General features: G+C 44.2%; 2 protein-coding genes across 2 annotated transcripts; both read left to right on the forward strand.

Moving 5' to 3' along the window:
• Window positions 1-928: 928 nt before the first annotated feature.
• On the forward strand, window positions 929-12,915 carry LOC144106525 (uncharacterized). Its single transcript, XM_077639370.1, has 9 exons — window positions 929-1,227; window positions 2,968-2,994; window positions 3,623-3,709; window positions 5,442-5,474; window positions 6,307-6,330; window positions 6,450-6,512; window positions 8,912-8,944; window positions 10,713-10,778; window positions 12,349-12,915. Exons 1-9 carry the CDS (start codon window positions 1,155-1,157, stop codon window positions 12,384-12,386), a joined length of 444 nt encoding a protein of 147 aa, XP_077495496.1. The 5' UTR covers window positions 929-1,154; the 3' UTR covers window positions 12,387-12,915.
• Window positions 12,916-13,052: 137 nt separating this feature from the next.
• LOC144108328 (uncharacterized) lies at window positions 13,053-27,281 on the forward strand. Its single transcript, XM_077641588.1, has 8 exons — window positions 13,053-14,497; window positions 15,108-15,131; window positions 15,727-15,747; window positions 16,295-16,324; window positions 17,459-17,482; window positions 17,733-17,756; window positions 20,562-20,668; window positions 27,105-27,281. Exons 1-8 carry the CDS (start codon window positions 14,479-14,481, stop codon window positions 27,279-27,281), a joined length of 426 nt encoding a protein of 141 aa, XP_077497714.1. The 5' UTR covers window positions 13,053-14,478.
• The last annotated feature ends 463 nt before the right edge of the window (window positions 27,282-27,744 follow it).

Here is a 27,744-nt window from a genome sequence, read left to right on the forward strand (position 1 = left end):
TTCGAAAACTCCGAATATTCGCGCACCACTGATTTCGACGTTTCCGATTGTACGATTGCCTGAATTAAGGTTCCTTGAAAGGCCTAGATGGGCACCTCTTACCGCGCATTGCTAACTTTAGATGAGATGTTTCATATTATTCGCCAGCCATGTTGGCTACAAAGTGAGGCACGTATTCTGAAGCTGGAAACCAGGTTAAAAATTCAGTATTGGTCGCACGTACTATCATACATATGGTAACCGACTCCAGAGTAGTAAGAGTAATCACCTTTATTGAGTATTTTGATCTGCCGAGCTGAGCCCCTGAGTGGAGCGGCAACTACTCCACCCCCAAATAGAGTGCACGAATGGATTTGACGAACGTAAATAATACCACGCTGGCAGCAGGTGCCCAGCGTTTCCCTATACTCTCTCCCTCCTCTGTTCCGCAACACTCACCGACATTCTCTTCCCTCTCACCACCCTCCTTGCAGACATGATTAGCCTATATAGTAACTCTAGACACGATGAGCTCGACGCGCCTCCTGTTGACATTCCTCGAAAACAAATGTGCGATCAGAGCCACCGATCCCTCTGATTAGGCTGTGACGCCATCTATCGGAGGATGCTCCACCCTCAGGAAGCACTTGTCCTGTGCTCTGAATCGCAGTCTGTCCGTCTGTCTTTTTGCTCACAGTGATCGCAGGGAAACATTTCAATGTGCGCCCAGAACCACAACCCCCGCAATTTCGAAAAATGACAAATTACACTCAGTCGCATCAGCCATCGTTTACATAGAAGTGCAATAAGCACAGAATGGCGACCCACAGAGAGCAGCACGAAGCGAAGAGGTGTTTGTCAGTCGCCCTTTCCCTTGTCTGGGGCAGTCGAGGTCAACTCGACCGTGTCTTCAGTAACTTACGCGTTAACGCACTGGAGGACAAAAGCGCGATCTTGAAAACAAAGGACGGCAACGCGCGTGCCAACGCGGTCGTGAATCTTGGAGCGTTTCTGGGCCTACGGCCTTTGTTCGTCGCTGCCTAAGTCGACCGCGCCCCGTAAGAGCCTCTTCGCGTTGGGTGTTTAAAAAGGGCTACCGTAGGGCCTTCAGATCGGCAGCGTTCTCTCTGGTTTCAAGCCGCGCACTGCAGCAGAAGGAGTAGGTTGCGGTAAAAATGAAGCTCGTCTACGCTTTGGCTATTCTGACAGCCCTGGTCGCGCTGACAACGGCAAGCGGCAAGGGGGGCAGTGAGTACCTTTGATCCAACCTACGTGCATGTTATTCGCAAGTGCATGCTGTGGTTGTAACCACAGCATGCACGCCATGTGCTCAGGACGTAGATTTAGGCGCCGGGCACAGTGAGCATAAAAGCGATTGTAGGCTGGGCCTATTATCCAAATAACAAAAAAGTTTGAAGGCTCTACGTTATTGAAATTAGCAAGTGTCAGTCGCCTCTCACTTTCGAAATCGAAGAAGCGAGTTAGCAAAGGCAATGATGGATTTTGCTTTTATTAGCACAATGGGAGTCAGCATAGTGGAGTTTCGTCATGACTGAAGGTGGCGTATTCCTCAGCAGCAATCACTACAGACAGCTAGTTTCTCAGCTTGCTCAGGGATGGAATAGACTTACAAATGCTTCTAAAGTTGACCCAGTGGGTAGTGTACGCAAATAAATATACGTAAATAAATATACAATCTTTGGTTCAATAAGAGGCTGAAAATACGGTAAGAAAAATGATATTCCACCATATTTATGCTTTGGTAGGCTAAGGACTACGTATACATAGAGGGATTCCTTAACCCTTTAAACCCCAATCATCCCGATCTGTGCTTGTCGTGGAAGGTAATACCAATATCGCCAATATCGTCTAAATGCAATCGCCGCAGCGAGAGTTCGATCCTGCGAGCTTGGGCTGAGCAGCCGTATGACATTGGCATTGAGGAACCCTGGCAGGTCGGAGGGAAATGTTTTCGACACCCAACTTCAGAATCAGCAGTTTGCTCAATCCTGCCGCTAATCCAGCTACCGTTTCATGTTGACAAAAGGCTTTTCAGAAGGCCACAGGCTTTGATGCCTTAGTCGACGGTTGCTCCTGGGTTAAATATACGAGGTGAAACCGCAAGGTCTGGAAACTTGCGCTTAACCAAATGATAGTAAAAGTCATTAGAAATAATAATTGCTAAATTCTCAGATCAATAACAAACGAGTTGTGGAATGTATTTCCGCTTTCTTGATCAAAAAACAATGCGAGAATATGAACGACAGGGCAACGGAGACTAACAGAGTTTTGCGTAAGAACCGCAAGCACTCGATGTTGGATGAAGCCGCAGATCCTAGTCAACTTTTTTTTTTGCGATTTCAACGGTTTGGCTGTCAAGAAAGGATCACTCTAAAACAGCATCACTTCGAAAGGTCCTACAATAGATTATTGATATTGACGTTCTGTGTGGTGTCTGTACGCGCAGCGCTGGGTTGCCGAGTAGCGGTGACGCTGGCAGGAAAGCCGGCGTAGCAGAACAAACAGGCACGCCAAACCAAGGACTCCAACCGGGTACGAAAGTGTGATCTATCGTTATCCTGCCACGGGGACGACAGTGGTGTCGCGTGGCGGCAGTTGCCGAAGCGTCACGGTTAATGAACAAATATAGCGGACAGCAGGCCAGAACTCTAGAGAAAGGAGGAAAACTACTAGTGACGAGGGTGTGAGCTGCTCAGGCATCGTGGTCTAACATGATCTGCTGACGTGGCACCCCCACACGCATGCGAACTCTACTGTGTTAATTGGTTAATTGGCCTTCCGTGGAGTATGAATAAGCTGGTTTGGGTGATTTTGTTTAAAGTGTTATTTCCTGCCTCTCTTGAGCATGTAAACATGCTGCCTATCGCACTAATAAGCTAATACTGCAAGCTCTTTCGGTTGGGTTGGTCATTATAAACTATGATGTTTATAACACACAATATCCTGTTCTCCCATTTTCTATTGCAGAAGGAAAAGGTTCCAAGAAGGCCCAAGGTATGCCTACAAAAGACTGTGTTTGTTTAAATCGTATACTGTGCGTGTGTGTTTGGGAATGAGTTGCATTCGTGCTATTACTCCGTTCAAGCTGCCACGCCTACTTCCAGGTGCGGGGGCGTTAACAGGTGTCCCTAAATGCTTTGGTAGTAATCAAATGATAGCAATGAAAGCTTTGTTGATAATAATAATAATTAAAACATAATGTTGCAACCAGAAAGTAAATCACTGCTGCGCAAAGTGGTACATTCTATAACATACAAGCAGCCAAATGTTAGAAGAGTGTCAGCCCCTAATTATTCATTGCATGACTTATTGAAACATTTTCCTTTTGACAAATAATTCAGAGAATACAAACCACAGCACACGGGAATGCGAATAATTGTTCGGATATGATCTATCGAGAACATCGTTTTTCTGCGGATAAAGTTAACTAATGACGTGTGTAAAGAAAGGAAGGAACACAATAAACGTTTACGGGAAAGCCTTTATTTTTCTACAAATCACGATCATTCAATTAGCGCGTTTGTTAAGAGCGGGCAAGACTTGAAAGCGGGCTGCTCTGCTGGTTTGAGTGGCCTCGCACAACACCTTGCCCACTACGGATAAAACGCCGTGCCAAACGCAGTTATTGTGCTGGACTCGTACCCGGAGAGGCGGCCCGTCTACGACTACCCTCCTCCCAGGCAATCTTATGACTATGCACCAAGCTACGGTAAGTCTGCTCCCAGCATCCGATTTACGTTGCTGTCTTTGATACTCTACTATGAACCAAACTCACTCCAAACTCACTCTTCGCCTCAGTGAGAGCAAAACACGTTTTCGAACGGTCAGTAAGAAAGACTTGACACCGTGTACATACTATACCTCGATGGAAAGAGACGCGAACAACCCAGCGCTAACACGCTCCGCTGTTTCAATTTCTTTTCACCCCGCTTTTACTTCGGTGATAGCAAAAAGACCGTAGACTCGTCCATGGCACATTCTAGGATGACTCTAACGTCTTTTTCGTACCACCGAGGATAAATTCCAACAGCGGGGCGTGTTGGCGGCGGGTTGTTCGGGTTTCTTTCCATCGAGGTAGTACATCAATGACTCTTCTGGCTCTTTAGTATGTATAAGTAAGACGCTGGAAGGCTGCATCTCAACTTCACTGAGTCACCAGTTAAGAAATAATCAGTGAGGCACGCCGGTTCTAAATAGTATGTATAGTGCAGACTTGCAGAATGTATGTTGGTTGAATAAATTCTACCCATTAAACTTTGTGTAATAAATTCTGGCTCAAAGGGGTTGGAGCATAGCGAAGTGTAACAGGGTTTTACTGAGGAATTTAGTTCCAAAATCCGGCGCTATCTGAATTAGCACCAACCTGGAGAAAGGCAATGAAGAATGCTCGGGAAAAAAAACGGTTGCAAAGTGACCACCCTTTCTGTCCCCGCTCTTTTTTTTCCACGTCGTTTGTCAACGGTGGCGCTGTCCCATGATGTACAAAATAGCTCTAATTACTTTTCTTTCGATGGCGGCCTCTCCATTCTGAACGGCAAAGACGCAATCGCTAGATCAATTGAGATGCACGATGAAGTTAGTATGAACAGTGCCAAGCGTTACAACAAAGAATTCGGGAAGGAGGCCGGAAGGTCCTGCAGCCAATCGCACGATGTCATATTCCATGCTGTAGCGCCATCTATGCCTTACGTGTTGTTTCGGTGCCGACCTGTGACGCAATTTTCATATTTTGGGCCACTGAAATATTCTAAAAAAAACGGAAGAATTGCACATATAAATGTGGGGCTAGAAATCAAGCACCATCGAGTCAAGGTGAGTCATCCGTCTGTGTCTCCTAAGAGCGGAAAGTGGAGAAAGAGTGAGGCTTAGTGGAATATATCAGCACAGTAGTACACGTATTCGAATTGGATTACTATAGTCTTGATCCGCAAGGATGGTCGCTTTCGTGACGACTGCGAGCAAGGCTTAAAAGAACACTGAGGAAAAACTGAAATCGGGATATATCGGTTTATTACGGCTATCTGATGACCAAGGGGCTACGTTAATTGAAAATATAAGCTTATTATCTTGAAAATACCAAAGAAATAAGAGTTAATATCTTAAGGTAGACCACACTGCCAGCCACTTGCAATCGATCATCATGGGACCTCTAAAGCACTTGACGTTATCACCATCATGATCTCGTTTTTGAATCAGGTGCCTGGAAATATATTCAAACTTTCACACCAAATTTTAAACCAACGCAGTAGGAGGCACGAAAAAGAAAACTGTCAAATTTTATTCGCAACGGAATTCGATGGACCTGTCCACAGTGTCCATTGGGGCCACGTCGCATGCTTGCGCTTTGGAAAGCGTAGTGAGCCCATTTTCCTAGATTGTTCTGAGTGCGTTCCCTATGACGTGATAAGGCATAAAAAAGGCATACTTATATGTCGTTTCAGACTACGTGGAGATTCCTTCAAAGAAGATGAAGCGTGAGTAAATGTTGAAACTATTTGTAAATCATCCGCTTTGTAAAATATTTCAGCTTAACAGAAATGATCTACACAAGACATCTTTTAGAAAAAAAACTATGGTGGCTCTTCCGAACTTAAGTTGGGTCAACAGGCTAATCGTAAATGCGCCCTGCCCGTACGTAACTGTAAAGTATTGCGTTTTGGGCTTCGCGTGAAATAGCTTGCGACATTGTATGCTCAAAATAGAGAAATGATCATCTCCAAATCAGACTGGACTCAAAACTACGATGACGCAAGAGAGCTTTCTTTCCTGCGCAAGCACTCTAAACGTACCCGGTTTGTACATGCAGATAATGGAATTGTGACTGCTTCATTCAGTGCCAAAAGATAATGCCGAAAATAAGCACTAAATATAATGTAAACTTTTTGGCCGAAAATTGCAAGTTATTAGGTTAAGTAATAACGCTTCTATGGCATTATGAACTGTGACCTTAGAAACATGCAACGTTTTGTCACTAGAGTCACACCTTATTAAATCTCGCCGCTTTGAAAAAGTTACACATTAAAGAGGAATTAACAACAACCCCCTCCTTCGCAATTCTTCTCAATAGGCGCTCAAAATTACAATCAAAGCTGTCCGCCTCTGGATGGGGTTGCTAGTTGAGGTAAAAAAAGAGATACGAGGAGAAGAGGTCAGGCACTTCACGCAGCGCAAACATGATCAAATATTCCATAACGGTGCAGAAGTTATTAGAATAAAGCATACTTCGTTTAACGAACGAACGAAAATCGTGTGAGTATTTAAGCGACTAGAACACGATTCCTAAGAACACTTTTTTTGTGATTTCAGAACCCAAAATGAAGAAGCAGAAGGGTACGTACACATGACTGTGTTCATACCCACCCCCTCTGTTGACTGTAGCGCCATGCCACAGGAAATCTTTCTGAGCAGGAAAGGCCTAACAGCTTGCCTTTTTCTTTTTGCCTACACAGTGCACTTCGTGGAGAGACCGTCCTACGACTACTATGACTACGGAAATGCTTACGACGACTATGGTAAGAAGTGAGAGCATGTGGAAGAACACCATGCATGACGAAGCGTACCGTATTGTGAAGTTTTGTGGCGTCACCACATTTTCTTCACAGCAGAATAATCTCTTCATACCTTTTATTATTATTAATTGGTTTTTGGGGAAAGGAAATGGCGCAGTATCTGTCTCATATATCGTTGGACACCTGAACCACGTCGTAAGGGAAGGGATAAAGCAGGGAGTGAAAGAAGAAAGGAAGAAGAGGTGCCGTAGTGGAGGGCTCCGGAATAATTTCGACCACCTGGGGATCTTTAACGTGCACTGACATCGCACAGCACACGGGCGCCTTAGCGTTTCTCCTCCATAAAAACGCAGCCGACGCGGTCGGGTTCAAACCCGGGAACTCCGGATCAGTAGTCGAGCGCCCTAACCACTGAGCCACCGCGGCGGGTCTTCATACCTGAGCCAAAGTTCCATTTTTACGCGTTAATCAAATATATTTCTCAGCTCTGGGTGTTCCGATTAACGTGCAAAAAAAATTAGGGCTGTAGCACTGCTGCCCGCAATCACGAATTCCGCCGGTGTCTGTCCGAAGCCGCGCTGTGACCTTGCAGAGCGAGAGAAGAGCAGATGGCGACGCGTACGTCATGCTGCTTAGCCAATGAGGAGGAGGCGTTGTCGCACAGCTGCAGCCAGTGAGAGGGCGGCTGTATCACAGCTGCGGCCGCGTAGCGAGAGAGCTTGAGCTGGGAAACAGCATGACGAGGATAACGTCGGCTGGCCTTCGGTCTCCTTATTTCTATTTCAACACCACATCGCGGTCATTCTGTGACGCAACCTAAGTAGAACCTAGCCATGGCCCTTGCTTAGCGTGCTTCGCTCGCTTCGCTGCCGAAGGCATTACAGAATCCTTAATTTCGATGAGCGATTAGTCTATTTACGGAATACTGGTAATATAATTAGACATTTTATTACAGGCAGTCGCTAGTTCAAAAACACTGCCCGTTGCCAGCACGCTGGGGTGCCACAAGTCGCTGCAAGGAGCGCATCACTAGCGTAGGCGCGATGTATTTCTTGTTTCTGGGTTGCAGAGAAACCTGTCTGTTGACACTTTTTCTATCTCTAATTATCTATATATCTAAATAACGCGCGATCCTCTTCTAGATCGATATATCCGTGTTCTGTAGTAAACCTTGTAGTTTGCGTGGCAGCCACCGCGTGTCACATGGCGCTGAATATCCCAGACAACTGCGGAAACTGGGAATCTTTTGCTCTCCATCCATTTTCTCAAACTGCTAGAACAAGTCGATGCAAGCTCTGGAATCATTTATGCGTCAAATTTTGTTTAATGTCAGAAGAGTAGGCATGCACTGTCAAGATGTCCACGCTACATATCACCACACTCTGTTGTCTTCTCACAATTACTAGTTAAAACAACCGCGTGGGGTTACGCAGTGTTCACTACTCGCAGCCGACAGATGGGGCTAGTTGACGATTTCCAGGAGTGCTTGTATTATAAAGGCTTATGGTTTATGGGGGTTTAACGTCCCAAACCCACTCAGGCTATGAGGGATGCCGTAGTGAAGGGTTCCGGAAATTTCGACCATCTGGGGTTCTTTAACGTGCCCTGACATCGCACAGCACACGGCCCTCTACAATTCTGCCTCCATCAAAATTCGGTCGCCGCGGCCGGGATCGAATCCGCGTCTTTCGTGTCAGCAGCCGAGTGCCGTAACCGCTTAGCCCCCGCGCCGGCTATTATAAAGGGATAGGTGGGGACTAATCAATGTCTCACTGCTGTGCATGATTCGGAGGATGCGGACCAAGTAGAGGGAAGAGCAGGGGGAGCAATGTTGCTGGACAAAAGAGATCCTGGGTGCAATTTGGGGACGGGACGGGAAAAGAGAACAGAAGAGGAGGTTCGGAGAGTGACAGCTGTTGGAGCAAAGCTCGAAGGAGCGCTTGCGCCTGTCGACTAGGGCAGGTATCCTTGGGAAGCCGCTGCTTGGGTGAAGGTATCGCTGGCACGAAGCGAGAGCGATGCAGATCGGTGGCTCTTCGGCGATTTAGAACACGGCCATAAATACTAGAAAACTCAGTTTATTTTTATCTCAGGGAGTTCATGGACTCAAATGGCTGCCTCGTAGCTCTTGAAGTTTGGAAGTAATCACTCGCTATGCTTAAGCAGGCGTGTTTGCTGATAAGTCTTAGAGGAATAATGCATAGGGCGCAGAAGAACAGACAAAAATTTTGTGCCGCGCGGTGTGCTGGACAACAAAGAAACTATCTTATTGTTTTTGCCTTAGCATAAATAAAAATAAGGAAGCTTTTCGGAAACTTCTTCCAAATGCTGTACGTGAGCTTTAATATTGTTGCTTAGGACTTAGTCTTAGGGTTGGTAATAAAATGTTTCATTCTTGCCAGATGACTACTACGTTCAGCCCAAGGTCAAGAAAAGTGAGTACACAATTTTTTATTCCGCAAATATTTGTGGGCTACTGATGACTACCTCTGAAACGTTTATTATTCACCTTCGGGGTGTGAAATATCAGTATTTGCATAAAATCACTTTAGGCCTTGGTCAAACAGTGTCCCGCAGCACTTGGTTCGGTAAGTAGTAAAGCACTCGAGAAAAGCTGCTCATTACTGCTCGTAACTCTGCTTTAAGTGGTGAATTATGTCCCGCCGTAGGCAATAGAGAAGGCTTTACCATGATCAGTTTTGTGCGTGATGAAATGCTAGAAAAATAACAAACACATCAATATTCTGTTTGTTCTAACCTTCATTAATTTGTCGTTAAAAAGGGGTGTAGTATCTAGTTCTTCTAGTGATGTGGCACATTTGAAGCATCCAGGAGGAGAACAATGCATCATAAATAAGTGATCACAATTCGTAAGAATATCGATGCCTTTCATACTAGTACATTGTTCTAGGCGTCGCTTGCAATAATCCGCGCAAGAAATCCTCCTCCTACGCTTTTTTTCAGAAAAAGATTTATCCTCAAAATTGCCGTTCGTCTAAGTTATGCATAAAACGTAAATGAATGTAAGCACGACACACGGTTATTCAAACCATCCACGGAAAAATATCTTCTTCACGTGGAAACACTTTCCCTCTCTTCAGACCGGAATCGGAAAACTGAAAACCTCTGTAAATCAACACTTGAGATAACAAATAACCTATTATACAGGCACTAACACGACTGGATTATTGATTTTAGGTCACATCGTTCTCTCTTAGCCGTATACTACACAACTTATGACACACCTCATTCCGTTAATCTATTTAGTAGGAGGAAAATTATAGCCATCACCATAAATGGCGCTTCGACCTCTAAAGCGAACCGCGTGTTCGGAAGAGTTGCTACTAACGTTTCATCTACTAGATTCACGTTGCACTCCGTATCTATTGTCCGTGCAAACAGTTTGCACTGATCTTCTACTTATCTCCACCGTTCATCATTCGCAGATGGGAGGGATGGATTGCAGAAGGAAGGAGAGAGGGAGGGAGGGAGGGAAGGAAGGAAGGGAGGGGGAAGGAAGGGTGGAGGGAGGGAGTTGAAACCGGATTTGAAAGTGCCTGACTACGTGTGTGCAAATGTGACACTATGACAGCGAGAAGATTGCGCATGCGGTCAAAGAACTGACAGTGAAACATGTACCAGCTACGTTAGTTCTAAAGGAGTTGCATTGCACCCTTAAGGTGACTTCGGCGTCCCCAAAATTTTTCCTTACCATTTACTCAATTGCAGCCTAAGGATTATAAAAATATTACGAAAAAAAAATTGTTTGTACTAATACCTCTTTTGGACACATGTCGAAATTTTAGCAAGCGGACTTTGAGAAAAAAATCATTAATTATTCAAGTTCATTCGTAAATAGCCTGCCTGATACCTTAAGCTGACGTCAAAAATGGTGAAGTTTTTGCTATCAAACTTGAATATCGACCTTCCAGACATCCTTGCTGCCTCAAGTTTGCACACCATGTTTAAGCATCGCAGTGCGGCAGCAATCACAACGCGGTAACTGACAACCCCCCTCTACAGGACGGTGTAATCTGTAGTTTGAAGCAGCGGACACCACGTGTGCTAACTTTTAAAACTGCCACTGAATATTGCAGTAGAATACGGGAGTCAGCCAAGCACAGTGCTGCTTGTCTTTAGTCAAAGTGCGGTAAAATGATCATGTGCCCCTGAACAACCAATGTCCTTTTTTTTTATCTTCAGCCAAGCACGTGAGGAGAACCTACCGCCAATACCGGGAGCCTGTTTACTACGATCAGCCCAAGAAAGGTGAGGGGAGATATTGAGGGAGTCAAGAGTGAAAGAACGAAATAAAACTGACCCACGACTTCGTGTATGAAAGCGCAATGCACGCACTTGTACGTGTCCGTTCACTGAATACTGAACAGAAGGACGCGTGTGCCGGGCAGGCATCGGTTTCCTCTCGGATGTCGACCGTCTTTTCATTTCTAAAACAGCAACGCTGCGGAATACTCTTTATCGTCATCGTGATCAAATTTTTAGAGCAACACAAAGTTTCCTATCAGTTTTATACAATTCCTCTTATTTAGCAAAAGCAATGATCACCTTTATGCCTGCATACGCCCCATCCACCTCAGTCCAACTGAGTTTGGCATCCGAAGTATTCGTGCAGTTGCGGTAAAAAAAATAAATTGGCGACTTCCTGGTGTTTCGTACGTCGAGGTCTCTGGATGGCGGATGCAGAATTATGTCAGCGCGCTCTTGTTCGCATACGCTAGGCCTGAAGTAAAAAAAAATTGCAGTCGGCGCAAGGAAGCAAGTACCCGTCGCCCATTTGAAATAAAGTGTTTGGCAGTTTTGCAGCAACAAAATAAAAATTTAACAAGAAAAGAATCAGTACAGTCTTGCAGAAAGCAACGAAAGGGAGCGCAGTTTACATATTTGCTGTTACATTCCACTTCCATCTTCGGCTCTCCTCACGGAAGTGAGCCGTTTCAATCAATTACTCGAGAGGATATTGTTGACTCTACGTAATACCTTCACGACAGCGTTCATCACTAATCTCTTAAACTTGATAGATTCATTCCTATCACAAAATACAGACAGTTTCATTTTCTTCAGCAGGAATTGGATCTGAAAAGCAATTTAAAAGTTCATTAAACGTTATAGGTAAATAATTTGTTACTATTTGCAAACATGCTCCAAGAAGTTATCCACCTGCTCTAGTACCCTAATCTTATCAGCGGTCGCCTGTAGCTAATAACGAATCTTTCTATAAAGCACGTAGAAAAAAAACACAATGAAACGTCTTGTATCAATCATAGTACAGTGTTTCCCCGTTAATACAAATAACTAGTTTATTAACATACTGTTTCGTATTGACATCAAAAGTATTTCAATGGAAGCTGTTGTTTCGAATAACAGTACCTCTTGCGGGGCTAGTTGGTGCAACATTGAGTAACAAAAGTAAAAACAGCGCTAATTTTTACACAAACCACACAGGACAGCGCCCGTCCTGTCTGGTCTTTCTGTGCGGTTTGTGTAAAAATTAGCGCTGTTTTTATTTCTGTTGTTTCGAAATTGCATAGCTCGAGGAATTGTTTGATCTTCATCGGGTTCCTGTACATGGCCTGAATTGTTTACGTGCTCCCCGGGTTCTAACTTTTTCCCGCCCTATACAGCCGCCAGAGTCCATAATGAAATAGGAAACTGCCCTTTCAGAGTGCCTTTGAAATATTTTCTAACAGTTTCTCCACAATTCGAATAGATAAAAATTCATTTATTTGCAAGTAACGTTTCTATGTAACATCTTAAAAGAAAAAGAAAGCTGGAATTTAACCATTTCGCGTCATTTTCTCTTGGTTTCTTTCTCTCGCAGCCCAACCTATAAGTGAGTATCCATTCTTCTTCCTTTAAATTAACCCCAATGGTAGGCCATTTTTAAAACTTGTGATAATAAAAGATTTTTTTTCTTTTTAATTTCAGACCTGCACATCAAAGGTAAAGAAAAAGCAGCAGCTTTGCACCCAGTATACTGAATAATGACTGCATAACTTTCATGTCTCACGCATATTAAGAATGCACTGCATTAATAAGCCGTTGATGTTCTTGTTTTTCAGTCGTGAGCCCAAAGGCTGAAAAAAGTAAGACGTTACTTTATTTGCCAGAATGAGAACTTGCAAGTATCCCTAATCATAATTACCGCTATCTGGAAGTGTAATTTGAAATTGCAGTTTCCGCGCCGCTTTTCTTCTCACTACGAGGCAGGCCTTCTTGTTTACTGTATTGAACTGAGTGATGCGGGCGGAGCAACTGATGGTAGACTTACTATAATCTTAAGCATGCCTACGCAATCGACCCCGCCACCTCATGTGAAAAACAGACACTGACAAACGAGTTAAAATTCGGGCGATTGGCCTGAAGCGTTTCATTGCAATCTCCATAGATGGGGTCCCTTCTTGATGCTTAATGTCTCGGGACATGTTCATAACATTGAGACACTCATTTGAAGTGAAATTGTTGTGGAAGCTCCTAGATTCAATAGATGAAAAAAGTTTTACTCTCTATTTCAACCTTCGCTACTTGACATTGTGCTTCACGAGGATGCTGAATTTGTCGTGTTGGGGCTGTGAGACAGCGCTCGTGTGTGTGATCTTGCTTTTCGAACTCGTCTTTTTTTTCGCCTTGAATCTCTAAAACATGCACTGTGCTTGCCTTAGCGTACGGCTGCAGGTAACTCAGCACGTAAGTTAAGGGCACATGTAAACACACTAGTTCACCTCCGTGCATTTTTTCCAGGGCAGCACTAAGCAACATTTACGGTATCGAATTTCTTTCATTCATCACAAATGTTCACAATGTTTTCACTCCTCTTCCTCGACTACATAAATCATCTTCCTTTGCATTTAGTGTGAAAAACAATCTGACATTTTCTTTTTGCTTTCTGCCTAACATTCCCACCTTTAGATAAGGAAGTACAGCAAGGTATGATTCAATACATTCTTATTTATCGACACGCCATCGCCTTTCCATTTGCACATAAGCGAAATTAACCGAGTGATTTTCCTTTCAATGCAGTGCCCGTGTACATCCGTGAGTTTTCCAATTTTTCTTTTTCGATTTAAAAACTAACTCCGTCGCAGGCTTTATTCTTACATAGGTATGTTAATTTTTATGGTCACAAAAATTATTCTGTTTAATAATGAATCAATAACTATAGTGCCTAAAACACAATCTTAGTTGTCAGTAGTCTGCATAGCAGTAGCACAGCTTCACAGCATTATTGTGACCCTTGACTGGCCTTGTGACTACTTTGTTAAAATTCATTTCACAGGGCGTTGTTTCGAAAGAAAAACAACCAACTTTCTAAAATTAATTAAGCGGACAGCTGTAATTTTTTGGCACTTTTGCTTCCTAAATGCGTAGAGCTGAAGAGTTCTTTCTCCCTGTAGACCTGCGGCTTGAAGCTTAATGTATTCGTATTAAGGCAAGCGTTTTAACTAGGTTGGGACGTTAGCAGGCAGCGGTAGTATCAAAGCATTAAAGTAGAAGTGGCGAATTCTGGTTACTCATGCCCAAGCAGTTGTTCGTATTTCATGGTACGCCCTATTACTCCGCCGCAATAGTTCGTTAACGGAACTTAACTGTTACTTAAGGCACTTTGACTAAAGTGAAATGGGGCCAGTTTACTGCATGATTAAAAATTGGTTTCGTTTTTTTGTTTTTGTGACCTAGCCTAAACAGATACAAAGAAGCGAAGAGTAATTGAAACCAAGGAAAGCATACGGCTGCGTAACTTGATTCTTGCGGGCTATTATTTAGGCTGAGAAGTTGCTTCTATAATCATTTCGAGAAAATACGTACAAACCAGCGTCAATTCCATAAGTTGTAAGCTGAGAGAATATTTCCCTCCGTGAAAACCCACGTGCCTTGCGAGTTACCGGACAGTAATAATGCCTCATTCGACGTCCACACTGAAATCATCCTCATTTACTTTTCCATTACAGCCATGTATAAAGATCGCATCCGTAAGTTAAGCTCTTTTTCACACCAAGTATTTAACCCAGAGAAGTAAACGTGAACCCAAATGGGCGTCTCAGCAAAAGGGCATTTGGGATACTTGTAACGTTCTAGTTTTTCACAGGTCAAAAGTTTAATCGATGTTCGCTGATGTTGATGTCGTTGCTAATGCTCTAGAAGTTATTGAGGGTGCCATTCTAGTTTATTCCTTTTACAATTAAAACCAACAATCTAGCTGTTTTCTAATCATTAATGTTACCAGTCCACGGCACATAGTATGCAGTACCCGATAAGCAGGCCGTTATATTTGCCACCCGTCAAGAGTCTATTAGCAAAGCGGCTATATTAGATGAATGAGTGGTATCGGGTAACAACTGGCGGTGGATAAACAGCATGCGTAAAACGGCAGCTGGAATGAAGGAGCTTGCCTTCCGGCCCGTTAGGAGTGTCACTAAAATAATCATGTATCTTGAGTTCTTTTCTTTGAAAGTACTTGACAAAGGGCTGTAAATTTCTTTTTCTGAAATGCCAGCAAGCATGAGGAGTGCCGAGCGCTCATTTGTATTACAATGAGTAAATTTTGTCAATTTTTTTTGACGTTTTTTTTTTGTTTTTCAGAACACGTGCCTGTTCACCACAATGGTACGTGGCTGCGCAAAAAACTTGGATATTATTTTTGCCGCGGAGCCAAAAACTTTACCTACAGCTGACCCCAGAAAGAGGCAACTAGAACAAAACCTGTACTGACCAGCACATAAGCATCTGGTTTAAAAAATCTTCCTGAAGTGGCAGAAACTCGTTTCTGACGTTATTATTGTGGAAGGTGTGTAATTAAACCGGTACACGATAAATGCCTGTTCCATCTGATGCCAAGAAATACCTGCGCGTCTCACATGTTCAAGTTAAACTTCTCAAGGGTGGATTTACAATTTAAAGAAAATGTAGTATATTGTTGTAAACTAGGAAGCGCAGAATACCGGACGAGGGACAGAGTAAGGGAATCAAAAACAGGTTCACGAGCGCTCACGAGTTCACGAGTAGTATATTGTGAATGATGCCATAAACGGCGATCATGTAGCAGGCAGAACACTTTTAGACATTAAGCTGATCACTTAACCTTATACACGAGTAGCCTTACAACCTTATAAGCAGCAACCTTACATACGAAGTGGCTATTTTTTGTTTACGTTTAATGCATGTCCTCTGACTTTGTTTCTTCCTGTTTTTCACTTTGCAGTGCCTTACCCCGTATACGTTCGTAAGTATTCAATCCCATAGTTACCGCTATAAATTTCTGCGTTACTTCCTTGGCCTTGGGGTTCACATGTGCCATTTTGAAATGTCAGGTACTGCGCTAACTTCGTGTGAAACTGAAGCATGAATTTTCTGGAATTCCTACTGGAAAGAAAAAAAAGTTGTTCTAATGTTTCAGCGAGCAAAAATGCTTGAATTCCGCCACTCCTGCTTTTGCATATGCAATACGTGAGAGCTAAGGATGCCAGTAATTGCAACAGCGATTAAAACGAGGCAAATCGTCATTACTTCTCAAAAATTATGCAAAGAAAAATGTCAGTCCCTCGCACAGGGAAAAAAAAGATTCTGCAAGAAAGCAGCAACTCTATTGTTTACATTATCAACTAGACGAAAGAGCATATTTGGAGTGGGAAATTTTTATGCAACGCCAAAATTCAGTACTCGTCATGGGCAAATGTTAAGTGAGTTCATGTATTTTGTGGTAGTGAAGAGAACCCGTCTGTGTACAGCGCACATCGCAATGCATTACGCAATTTTCTTTGCTCTTTCAGAGCCTCCTCCCGTAAACTACCACCCTCCACGTAAGTCACATCCAAACATAAACTGAAAACGCTTAATATGACGCAACAGAGAACATACACAGTTCACAGCTCGCACTTTATTCAGGTCATTAACCTATCAAAATCAAAATCAATTTGGGCGTTTCGGTTGGTCTTGCTGTGCATTGAATACCTTCGTATTCAATGCCCCCTGTGGGAACTTCAAAGTAATAAACTGAACTGAACCTAACTTTTGTCGGTAAATCCTCCATAATTCTCCCTCACTGCAGGACCGGTCTACCCCCGTAAGTACATGTTCTGCTTTGTCTGCCGCAAAGAACAGAGACCTGAAGGGTAACAAAGCAGTATTTAAGACTAAATACTCCTTGATAAGATATAAATAACTAAAATGGCGTGTAAACGATATATTTAGTCTCTTGAGCTATATCTGAGCTAAATCCTACTGTTTTCGGCGCATTTCAAGCGTCTCAACAAAACGTAGGCATGAGGACATGCACCTCAATTTCGCACACCTCCTTGAATATATTTACACCCACCATATATATACATATAAAAATAAAGATAAATTTAGGCATATAAATCTCATGGACGCTGCTCCGCGGTTTTCTGATGGGTGGGACAGAGTGGGGGTGGTGGGTGCCACTTCTGCACTTCTGGAAGATGGAGGTGGGCGGAGGGTGACAGAGTGGCGGTGTGTTCAGCGGAGGATCGAGGGTGGTAGGAGGGTGGGATGAGTAGCGCCCTAGATAGAGAGATAGGCCGTGGAATGTAGTTGGGTAGCCCCTAACTCAAGGGGTGGAGGGGTGCTAAGCCCCCAAACTAGGGGGTGAACATGTGGGTGGAAGGTGGCGTTTCTGAAAAGGCCAGGCATCACTCGCCGAAGCTTAAACGCCACCGTTTTGGAGGAATGACGCCTATACTACGGATGCAGAAAAAGAAAGCCTTGAAATCTGAGGTAAGCAATGCTACTCGGTTAAAGAAAAGTGAGCCTTCATGGAATTATCACCCCAGTATAACTGAATAGTAGTAATCCCGGCGTTATGTTAAGGAAAGTAGAAATCCTTCCTTTATATTTGCGATAACATCCATTTCAGTTTTTGAATCCGTAGTGCTTCACCACGTTTCTAACACTCATTTCATTCTTTCTGCGTACAGAGCCGCAGAAGCGTGTTTACCATCGTAAGTATTCAAGTGTCAGCGCACTTTTTTCTAACGATTGCATTCTTAAAGCTTGGCGTCTGTGACGCTCATTACATATGGCGCGCTGCCTGTGCTGCGGAGAATAAGACTGTATTAGAAATGCCCGAGCACGCTTACACTTGCGCAGTCGCTGGCTTTTACATCATAGATAAAATGGAATAGACTTCATTTTTTTGTTTTCTCCTGCTCCTCCACCTTGCTAATATTCATCTAATTTTTACCCCAAAAGATCCTCCCAAGCCCGTTTACAATCGTAAGTACCAGAATGCTATTACTCTCTATTAAAATGTGATTTTTTCACGAGTACCTCTTATGCCCATGCTAATAAAGCCGCGCATGCGCCCTAATGGTAAGAGCTCTTTATTAACAGGGAACAGTATTTGTCAAAAGTGTACAGCCCAAGGGGTCTGCTCCTGAGGCCTGCAGCGCAGCTCCTTTTGCATACTCAGGGACCCTAATCTCACGAAGGCAGGAAGAAGTCAAGTCCTCAACCCTCCCGAGCTTAGGAATGCCAAATGTGCTAAGGTGCTCCGCTACACGCCTTGAAAGAAAGCCCCTTGGGATGTATATTTTCGACAAAGAGTGCACCTTGGGATGTATATTTTTTACAAAGAGTGTACATGACCGATTTTGCGCCTGTGCTTTCAAGAATTTAAATAGTCCCGGCCCCACCGCATTGACTGACGTGCGTTCTGTCTTTTTTTCGTTTATTTTACACAGAGCCGAGGGTAAGCGCATGAATTTCCTTCAACTTTAAAAGATAGTGGACCACTAAGCAAGATGTCATGCAAGCATTTCACGTGTCTACTGAAAACGTATCTCGTACCTAAAAGTGCTAAGATTAGTGGCCAAAGCAATTGCTGCTTTGAAGAAGGTAGAGAATTTGTGATGTTTCTAAGAAATGACTAATATTTAGCGCATTGACAGCACCAGGCCTGTCTTGTCTTCTGCCAGTAGTATCGCTCATATTTCATTTTTCTACTGCGCTCCCACCTGTCTCCAAATTGCCAAAGTTTTCCACATTTCTTGTAACGCACCTAAGCATTAGCCAAAGTAGTAGAGCGGCTTTTGCACCGCCACAACTAATTTTCCGGCTGCGCACCTTAAGCAGCAAGGCACTATCAATTAAATAATGAATTTGCCTGCGCCAATGGAAAGCTACGGGCAGTGGCTGCGGCTGCGGTTGAGTCTCAGTTGAGTGAAATATTTTGCCGGACATTCGCCCTGTCGTCCACTAGCAGCGCTGTTTTACTTTTGACTGTTTAGGTGGCTTTACAGGAGTCGGTAGATAGAATTCTAGGGGTGAAATCTCATTCCTGCGCCATATTGGCGTACACCGACGGGTGCTATGAAAAAGAAGAGAGAGAGAGAATTAATTTTAATTTGCACCTGTCAAAAATGAAAAGAGAAAGAATTATGCTTTCATTTTCTGCAGGTTTTCGTTCGAGTCGCTGCGTAATTTTGTTTATTTTATAGCACCTGTGCAGTGTACATTTATTGAAGAGAATACGAAACGATAGAACATCCACGCTGCTTAAGCAATGCGCTTTCTTAGTTTGTTTATTTTTTGCTTTTTCCTTTTGTGTGCACTTCAAAATTGTAAATTGAACAATGATTACAGCAACATTGAGCACTCAAAACGTATTTGACGTTTTTACCGCAATATTTGAAGCATATCTTTGTATGTCAGTGTTCGAGAACACCTGCAAGCGTCCGATGTTTCCATGACGAACCATCAGTTCTGCTTGCCTGCCACGAAATTTGTCATTGGGCGCTCACATTTAGGCAGTCTAGCGCACCAATCACGTGGGACTTTGTTCGTAATGTCGATATTCAGTGGTGCTACGTCATGTCAAAGTGGCATAGCTTACAGGCGCCGTATTTACGAGATGGTGAAAAACAATTTTGAATCCACTCTACACAACAGCAATACTGGGATTACACCATTCTAGGTCACTAGCTTATATAAGTTATATCAAAGTGCTGCGAAAGAAAAAAAACTGGAAGTCTGGTAAACCTCCGGCATACACCTGGATGCCGTACGCTAAGCATCGCTTCTGATTTATCGTTTCTTTATGCGAAGCAACACAAACTTTCCCAGCCATCTCACATTACAAAATTAGTTATGCGTAGACAAAATAGGGATCTAAGGCCAAGGCCTCAGGTAACCGATGTATTCTTAAAGCATATAGTGGGGAGTATTTCGCGCTTGATTTTAGTTAATCGAATTTCACATATTACTTGTTAACCTTCTCAGCAAAGAGCGAAAAGCGAGCACAGAAGTTTTGGATTTCTGGGGCTCATTTCAGCACCAATACATAACAAAAAGAAAATGCGGGAATCGCACTCTAATTCAGCCATCTTTGCTTCTGGACTCTTCCCTTCACATTTAAGCTGCTTTTTATGAATACAATTAACGTTCCTCCTGTGGTTGAACGGGTAATACTTCCTTAATGCTTCCTTAAGTATTAAATTTTGAAACTCTTTGCGCATTTACTTTTTCCTCTTTTTTCCTTTCTTTTGCTGTGTTCTTTATTGCTGATGTCTTTGTATCATGTTGTATGTATGGGTAAACATATATACGGTTCACCGTGTAAACTAATAATTTCCTTACAATGCACTTTATTTTCATGTATGCTGATGCTTGACTTGTGTTTGTATTCTCCTATCGCACCCATTTTTTATCTTTATTTTTAACCACTGCAGCATGTAGCTGCACACTGCTTGCCATGTATTGTGGTATGGGCCTTAGTCTAGCCTTATTCTGGCTTTTTGCCCGTGCTTCAAATATCCCTGAGATGTTGAATAAACATTGTATTGTATTGTATTAGTATTCACCAGGATGGTGAACTGGCACCTAAGCATGTCTCATTCCCTCCAGAGGCTGAAAGGAGACACTCCTTCGGTTTAACTGTTGGGCAATAGATGCAGTTTCATTTTATAGGCAGATGTTATTTGAAACGTTGTGCAATAAGTACATTCTCACGTTGAAACAAAATCAAGACAGCCTTTTCCGGCCATGATTTCTCACTCTTAATCCTCTGTTCCTCCTCTCCAGCCCTACGGAAGATGAATCAACCTCTCTTCTTAAAGGTGGCACTTCTGGCTCGAACAAAACTTCCCCCGATACCCAACCACACACTCAAGTCAATAAAAATCTTTACTGCAACGATTCGTTTTGGAAGTTCTGTTTCTTTGTGCGCATGTCCTTTGTATCTTGAAGAAAAATGCATTGGCTACATATATCAAAGGGGCCCCGACAAAACATACGGCAGAAATTTTTTCTCGTCAGAACAGTTTTGGAAGTGTTTTTGACCATGAGCTCGTAGAAACAATAGAAATTTTTGTTGTAACAACAGAATTCCTCTGGCATTGAGATGTCCCTTGTCGTAGCGACATAACTACAGAAAAATACAATACTACAGAAAAGTCGGTCACTACGACAGAACGACAAAACATTTTATCCTATTTTGGGCACGATTCTGTCGTCTTTTTCGACTTTGATCGGAATGCTGACTTGCGACATTGCTTAACTTTTTTGACAAAAACATTGGCAATTAACGGCGTAGAATCCTTCCTTTTCGCTATATCTTTGCAGTGCGACTGCAGTCCGCCTACCATTAACTGCATCGAATATCGGATATCGACTTGCCTTTGAAAATTGAAAAAAAATTGTGTGTGGATCTAAGGCATTCTCCAGCGTTAGCAAGATGTGGCATCCATGCTGTCACCAGGTGTCAGCGACAGCTGGAGGTGCCTCTCAAAGATGTATATGCGAGGAATACATTTCGAGTTCATTTTCTGATTTCATGGCAGACTTATAAAGCTGCCCGTACGTAAACTGCTGATTTCCGCTCCGAAGCAAAAACAGCGCAAAAGAACCGCGGATAAAAAATAAGAGCAGCAAGCAGAGCCCGTTGTGACGTCGCCTGTTCTCCTTCTAAAAGGACTTAGGCGCCACTTTTTGAGAAGAAAAGTCCCTGTTATAACAGTGTTGAGATGCTGTGATAACGTTTCCTTCGTAACAGATTCGCAACGAATTACTGGGCTCAGAGTTTAGAAGAATTATAATCACAATGGTGTTAACGTGTCCTGCAGTTAGAAATTCAGCCTCGGACCAAAGGGTTTGTTATTCTTCTTTTCTGCAATATTTTAACAGGCACACTTATTAGAGACTTCCAGGAATGTGATATGTTCTAAACCACGGATATAAAACAAAACTGTCATAACCAGTTGTCATATCTTCCTGCGCCAAAGCATTTACTGCTAGTTTAGAGGTTCTTATCTTTTCTGGTATGAATGTGTCATAGCAAGTATTTGTTTTTTATTCCCATTATACGAGTGTCTTTCTGTCTCTGTTCGCCGCATGTCACTTTTTATAGATACTGCTTTTGTATGACATTGTCGATTCACGCTCAACGTGTAGCGAAATTTTGTATCCTTTCTTTGTTGTATTTTTATGCAGTTGTGTAACCTCCTTTCCTTGGACAGACAGTATAAACAAACAAAAAACACTGCAATTGCGTCCGACCCACGCCCGCGGTGACCTCAAGGCCTAGTCTAGTGCATGCATCGTGTCTATTCTCTCATGAATGATGGTTTGGTTGGTGAGGTTTAACGTCCCAAATGCACTCAGGACATGAGGAACGTTGCAATGAAGGGCTCCAGTAATTTCGACCACGTGGGATTCTTTACCGTGCACTGACATCGCATAGTACACGGCCCTCTAGCATTTCGACTCCATCGAAATGCTACCGCCGCGGCCGGAATAGAACCCGCATCTTTCAGATCAGCAGCCGATCACTACAACCACTACACCACCGCGGCGGCCTCTCTCGTGAATGATCCTCTCCGATTCGTACGGGGTCATGTATGTCAACTGTGTCTTTGTTTAGCTCGATCAGCCGCACGTATAGACCTCCTGCATGTTTGCAAACAAACGAGGTGGCGCTGCAGTCGCTAGCGGGCTCGTGTCAGGCAAAAGGCCTGGGAGTGGCGTCGCGGAGAGGTGGCGAGCGCGGGTTTTCCTGGCTTGTAGGCGCATTTTCAGTTTCTGCGAATCACAGCAATGGTTGATGCTTTCAACTTAGTAATTTCTTGAAGTACACGACCTCGCGTTGGCCACGTGCGGCGTATTTAGAATAATAGTTCGCCACTGTGTATTGTATATATGGTTTGCAGTAAACAAAAAGTGTTTCTGCCGTTGATTTCTACGCTAGGCATTGAATAAAATAGGAAGTTTTGACACTCTGCTCTAGACAGAATGATTTTACTTCGAGACAGTAGTGATAGGAAGTGCTGGCGTTGTTTCGGCGGAGCAGACGTGCGCTCACCGTCTGCTGACATACGTAGGTGTCGTGCTGTGCGAAAAGTGGGGACAGCGTCGTGTCCCCGATCTCCTCTGTCTCGCCTAAGCGCTGTTTTTAGCCCGCAGGATCACGCACCAGCCAGGCCGACTTCTCTCTCCTTTTGTTAAACCGACCGATTTGGTGAAAATTTCTGATTTTTGGAATTATTTTCGTTCTTAGCCTTCGGGTCTTCTGTTTCGTGACGAAAAATTATAGCAAAATATTCAGTAGAAATTTATAATTCACAACGAAAACGGCGCGAAATACGGGGACAAAAGAGAAACAAACACGACCAAACCAGCGTCAGTGTTTGTTTCTCTTTTGTCACCGTATTTCGAACCGTTTCCTTTGTGAATCATGAACCAACTAGCCCAAACTAGAGTTCTCCTAGGTTTAGATGTGTAGTCATCAAAAACTGTGAGGTAATTTTTTTTTATTTCTTTGGGGCTTTGTCTGAATTCATTGCCACATTTCTTTGACCAAAGCGTAAGCGTAGAGGCCAGGAACAAGGAAATAAACGTTAAAGTTTGTTTTCTGACCTTTCACATTTTTCTGCGACTGGCATCACTCACACCTTCGTAATTTCGTAACGCGTGAGAATAGAATGATTCTATTTGTCGCAAACGATTCCTGAGACATTGAGGAGTGTAATAAATGTTTGTGTTTTTCCTACACATGCAGTACTATGTTAGTTATTTTTGTGAGAAACGTTTTCATGTAACCTATGCATGCATAAGTACTGATCATCTAAAAAAAGACCTAATAGCGTCATCATACAGAACAGGGCATTGTGAACATGCTGGCATAAAAAAAAATTTGCGCACTTTCTACTCAATTATTTAAGACCTTGGGGTGACTTGACGAGGGTGTTAATTATCATTACCCAAGAACTGCGCCAGGTGTAGCTAAAAATAAAACGCATTATTGAAACTAGCGTAGCCATTTCATATTTGCACCAAATTTAGTTACGTATCGCATGCATAAATAACGAAAACACTTTTCATTGCCGCGTCCCCTCTCAATCTTGCCACGTGTTTGTTAGTAGCACGCCTGCGGCTGCTTCTTTCCAAACAAGCTTCGCGATCACGTAATACCTCATTAAACATGCATGATGCAATAAAAAGCATGCGGCTTTTAGCAGCTATTCGAAGCACGCCAACGTGACTGCGCAAAATTGATAGAACTTACCACATTTCTTTCTACTCGAATCAAATAATTACGCTTGCCATATTAAGAAACAGTTTCAAATAAATATCAAATGTCATAAAACGCGCCATTGAAACATGCTGCGCTATTAACAAAAGAACGCATTCCTTGGGGCTGAGTGAACCTGCTGGCGCCCGTGCACACCGGCTCAAGTTGATAAATGTGCATGTGCAGCTACATATGTGATTTTTCCCTTGCACAGTTATAAGCGTACTATGCTGATGTTCAGGTGAAGGAACGCAGTAACTTGCATGCTATTAAGTGCATTGAGTGGCAGTGCCGATCGACTCCCAGACTTCGCGCTTTACTACCGCGGCCCCATTCCCTGTTAGCCAGTTCCCTTTTTCTCTCTGCGAGAAACCTATCGAGGCTCATTTAAATTTACTTTTATGCTACTACACGGATCCAACAGAGACGCAGCTGGTAAATGCATGCTGCTTCTGCAGTGCGCAGGCATGATGCAACCGCCGGTAGCTGCAGATGCTGCGGTAGGCACGGGCAGGCGGAACCTGTTTTGCCTACCATGCGATAGTCGCTGCTGACATTAGCGCCACCGCATTTTCGTGACGTCGCGGGATGAAGGGAACCTGCAGTCGTAACCGGAGCGCTGCCACTTTCCAATGACTGATGTTTAGCTGCATGGGCCTGGGTAAGGCCGAGGCTAATTGCGGTCTTCGCTCGAGACGGGTGGAATCCTAACAAAATCCTGGGGAAGCGTCAAATATACTTCAAGAGCATAAAGGCTGGCTGGCTTAAAATTGAATTTATATTTGTCTTACTACGTACGCTCAAACCTAGCTGTACTGAAGCGGTTCATAACAGAAATATTGAAACGATGAAATTTCCAAGCTTGTGTACTTTACTCATGTATATCTAATCGGAGGTCCCCCAGACAGTTTTTCTTTGGGGCCTGCTACTGTACTAACTTTTTAATGAAACTTATGATCCATTTGTATTTCGTTTTTATAAACCTTCAAGCTTACGTCATTAATTTTTTTCTGCGTTAGGATATAAGCGTTTTGTCGCGACAAAATTTTCACTCTGGCGCCGGATGTCATGCAGAGCGGTAGCTTGTCTCGGGGCGATGGAACTCCCCGTATTCGCCAAACTAACCGCTGCACAGGGCCCGCTTCAAGTGCGCTGTTTTCCTCAGCTGTCGTGAGCGGTAAGTGCAGTTTCCGCTTTCGCAGCGTGGTTGCATGTTTTGGCGCTCTTGCTGTGCGTTTGGCATACTTAACGGTATCGATGTTTATTGCTGTCCCTAAATGGCTAAATTAGTGACAGCGGAGGATAGCAAAAGCGCAGGTTTATTTCAGGAGGCCAAGAGGCGGCTAAAATAAAAGCAGTTGCATCGCGCGCGCTATGGAATGTCACCGCGAAGGACGGACGTAGCTCAGAGTACGTTGCCCATCATCCCCGACACCAAAGGCGCAGTCACTAACATCATCGCTCAGGTGTGAAAACTACTAGCTAGACACAACTCAACAACGACACGCCTTTTGCTCGTCAAAGTACTCCGTTCCAGCCAATGGCGTCGGCCGATTCTCATGACTCTGCTAGCCAGACAATGCAGGCAGTGGCCCGACAATGCGGGGAAGGGGCTATCCCGACTACTGAGGGAGGGAACCACCCCTTTTCATTTGCTGCTCATTGCATTGTCATCCTGGCAGGTTCGTGAGAATCTGCCGACGCCATTGGCTGAAATCGGCCGACACTTTTGAGAATCGGTGGACGCCTTTGACAGGGAAAGCCGCTTCGTTCTTGAGCTGTATATGACTATAGTGTTGCGTGACGGCCAGCCGGAAAATGAGACTAGATGACTGATGCCAATGACATGGTTTAATAGCCGCTGGCCTAGCGTGAGCTCTCCGTCCCGCGCCACTGTGAGCTTCGTCTTCGTCACATTATCCGGGGTCACCAAACGATCGTCCCGATCGTAAATAGAAGAACACACCTACCAAGTGACGCGCGAAATAGTGATGGGCTTCAGCAACCGCAAAACAGAAATGGCAATATGGTGAAGTGCTGGCGGCCATGATGACAGAGCTGAGAGAATGAGTCCCGGTCCACGAAGATTACGGCCCGCAAGATGCCGGGAGCCGACGGCCGAGGCCCCAGGATGCGCTGAACGTCCTGGGTAGGGGAACGGTGTCTTCACGTCTGGACAACGTCTCGGAAAGGTCGGGTCATAGGTTCTGGTCGCGGCAGCGTCGTCATTTCCTCGTCTCTTCAGGTCGGGGCGGGAGATGGAAAGGGATGAGCGGCGAGGTCGGTTCAGGTCTGGTATGCTGGGACACAGCCGGGCGGGGCGGACCAGGCACACACGGCCGATGACCACGGCAGGCGCAGGACGCCGAAGTTCCGGGACCAGGATGGCGAGGAATACCCAGCACCTCACACCAAGTGTTACGTGACGGCCAGCCGAATAATGAGACGAGATGACTGATGGCAATGCGATGATTTAATGGCCCCTGGCCTAACGCGAGCGCTGCCAGGTTCGTCTTCGTCGCAATATGACATCTTGTTTTTGAAGCATTTCAGGCCCCTTTTCAATGATTTACCGTTAGCATTCGGTATGCTGTACCCATTCCCTACAGGGTATTAATGTCATCCAGTCACGTTTTATGGCCAGCATGCTCCTTTCTCGTGCCTGGAAAAGGAGCCAAGCAGGTATAATAATATAATAATAATAATAATAATTGGTTTTCTGGGGAAAGGAAATGGCGCAGTATCTGTCTCATATATCGTTGGACACCTGAACCGCGCCGTTAGGGAAGGGATAAGGGAGGGAGTGAAAGAAGAAAGGAAGAAGGAGGTGCCGTAGTGGAGGGCTCCGGAATAATTTCGACCACCTGGGGATCTTTAACGTGCACTGACATCGCACAGCACACGGGCGCCTTAGCGTTTTTCCTCCATAAAAACGCAGCCGCCGCGGTCGGGTTCGAACCCGGGAACTCCGGATCAGTAGTCGAGCACCCTAACCACTGAGCCACCGCGGCGGGTGGTATAATGGCGCCCAAATCGCAGACTCGTGCCCTTTTTCCCAGCTGCCCGCGAACACCTCGTCCACGTGGCAGCGCTACGAAGAGGCGATGGCACTGACTATCAGTGGCGACCTCCGTTCGGTAGGCAAAACAGATTCCGCCAGCCCGTGCCTACCGCAGCTACCAGCGGGACTGCGCAGCTGCATCCTGCCCGTGCACTTTAGAAGCACCATGTTTTGAACAGCTGCGTCACTGTGAGACCAGATTAGAAGCATAAAAAGGAAAATTAAGTGAGCCTCGGTAGGTTTTTCGAAAATGAGTGCCTTAGTGCTGAATGGACTGCGGTAGTATATAAGCAAGTCCGAGTCTCGGTCGCAGCTGTCACTCAACGCATGCGTCAAAGGTTCCGTAACAAAAAAGATGCCACAGTTATTCGCCTAAATAACAGCACAGTATGCTTAGTACTGCGTCGCTAAAAAAAGAAAAGTACGTATTTAGCTGCGCGCTCAATAGCGTCCGGAGACGGTTTGTTCTGAAGGGGGAGACTAAAGAATATATGCGTTGCAGATTATCATGTTTTAACGTGTGTGCAAGTTATAGGAACCTAAAAGCACGCTTTTGGGCTTTTAACATGCACTTCGTACTGTTTATTCATTTCACGAACATAAATAGTTGGTTTGTGCAGGAACAGGTCTGCTGAATT

The sequence above is a fragment of the Amblyomma americanum genome, chromosome 10 (assembly GCF_052857255.1).
Source record: "Amblyomma americanum isolate KBUSLIRL-KWMA chromosome 10, ASM5285725v1, whole genome shotgun sequence".
In the NCBI taxonomy this organism is placed as follows: Eukaryota; Metazoa; Arthropoda; class Arachnida; order Ixodida; family Ixodidae; genus Amblyomma; species Amblyomma americanum.

Bases quoted from the DNA above. Each gene is read 5' to 3' on its own strand.
- LOC144108328 (XM_077641588.1), top strand. The intron at 15,132-15,726 runs GTACGTGGCTGC...TTCACTTTGCAG, and splicing joins CGTGCCTGTTCACCACAATG to TGCCTTACCCCGTATACGTT. The intron at 16,325-17,458 runs GTAAGTCACATC...TTCTGCGTACAG, and splicing joins CGTAAACTACCACCCTCCAC to AGCCGCAGAAGCGTGTTTAC.
- LOC144106525 (XM_077639370.1), top strand. From the start codon at position 1,155: ATGAAGCTCGTCTACGCTTTGGCTATTCTGACAGCCCTGGTCGCGCTG. The intron at 5,475-6,306 runs GTGAGTAAATGT...TTGTGATTTCAG, and splicing joins TCCTTCAAAGAAGATGAAGC to AACCCAAAATGAAGAAGCAG. The intron at 10,779-12,348 runs GTGAGGGGAGAT...TTTCTCTCGCAG, and splicing joins CTACGATCAGCCCAAGAAAG to CCCAACCTATAAGTGAGTAT.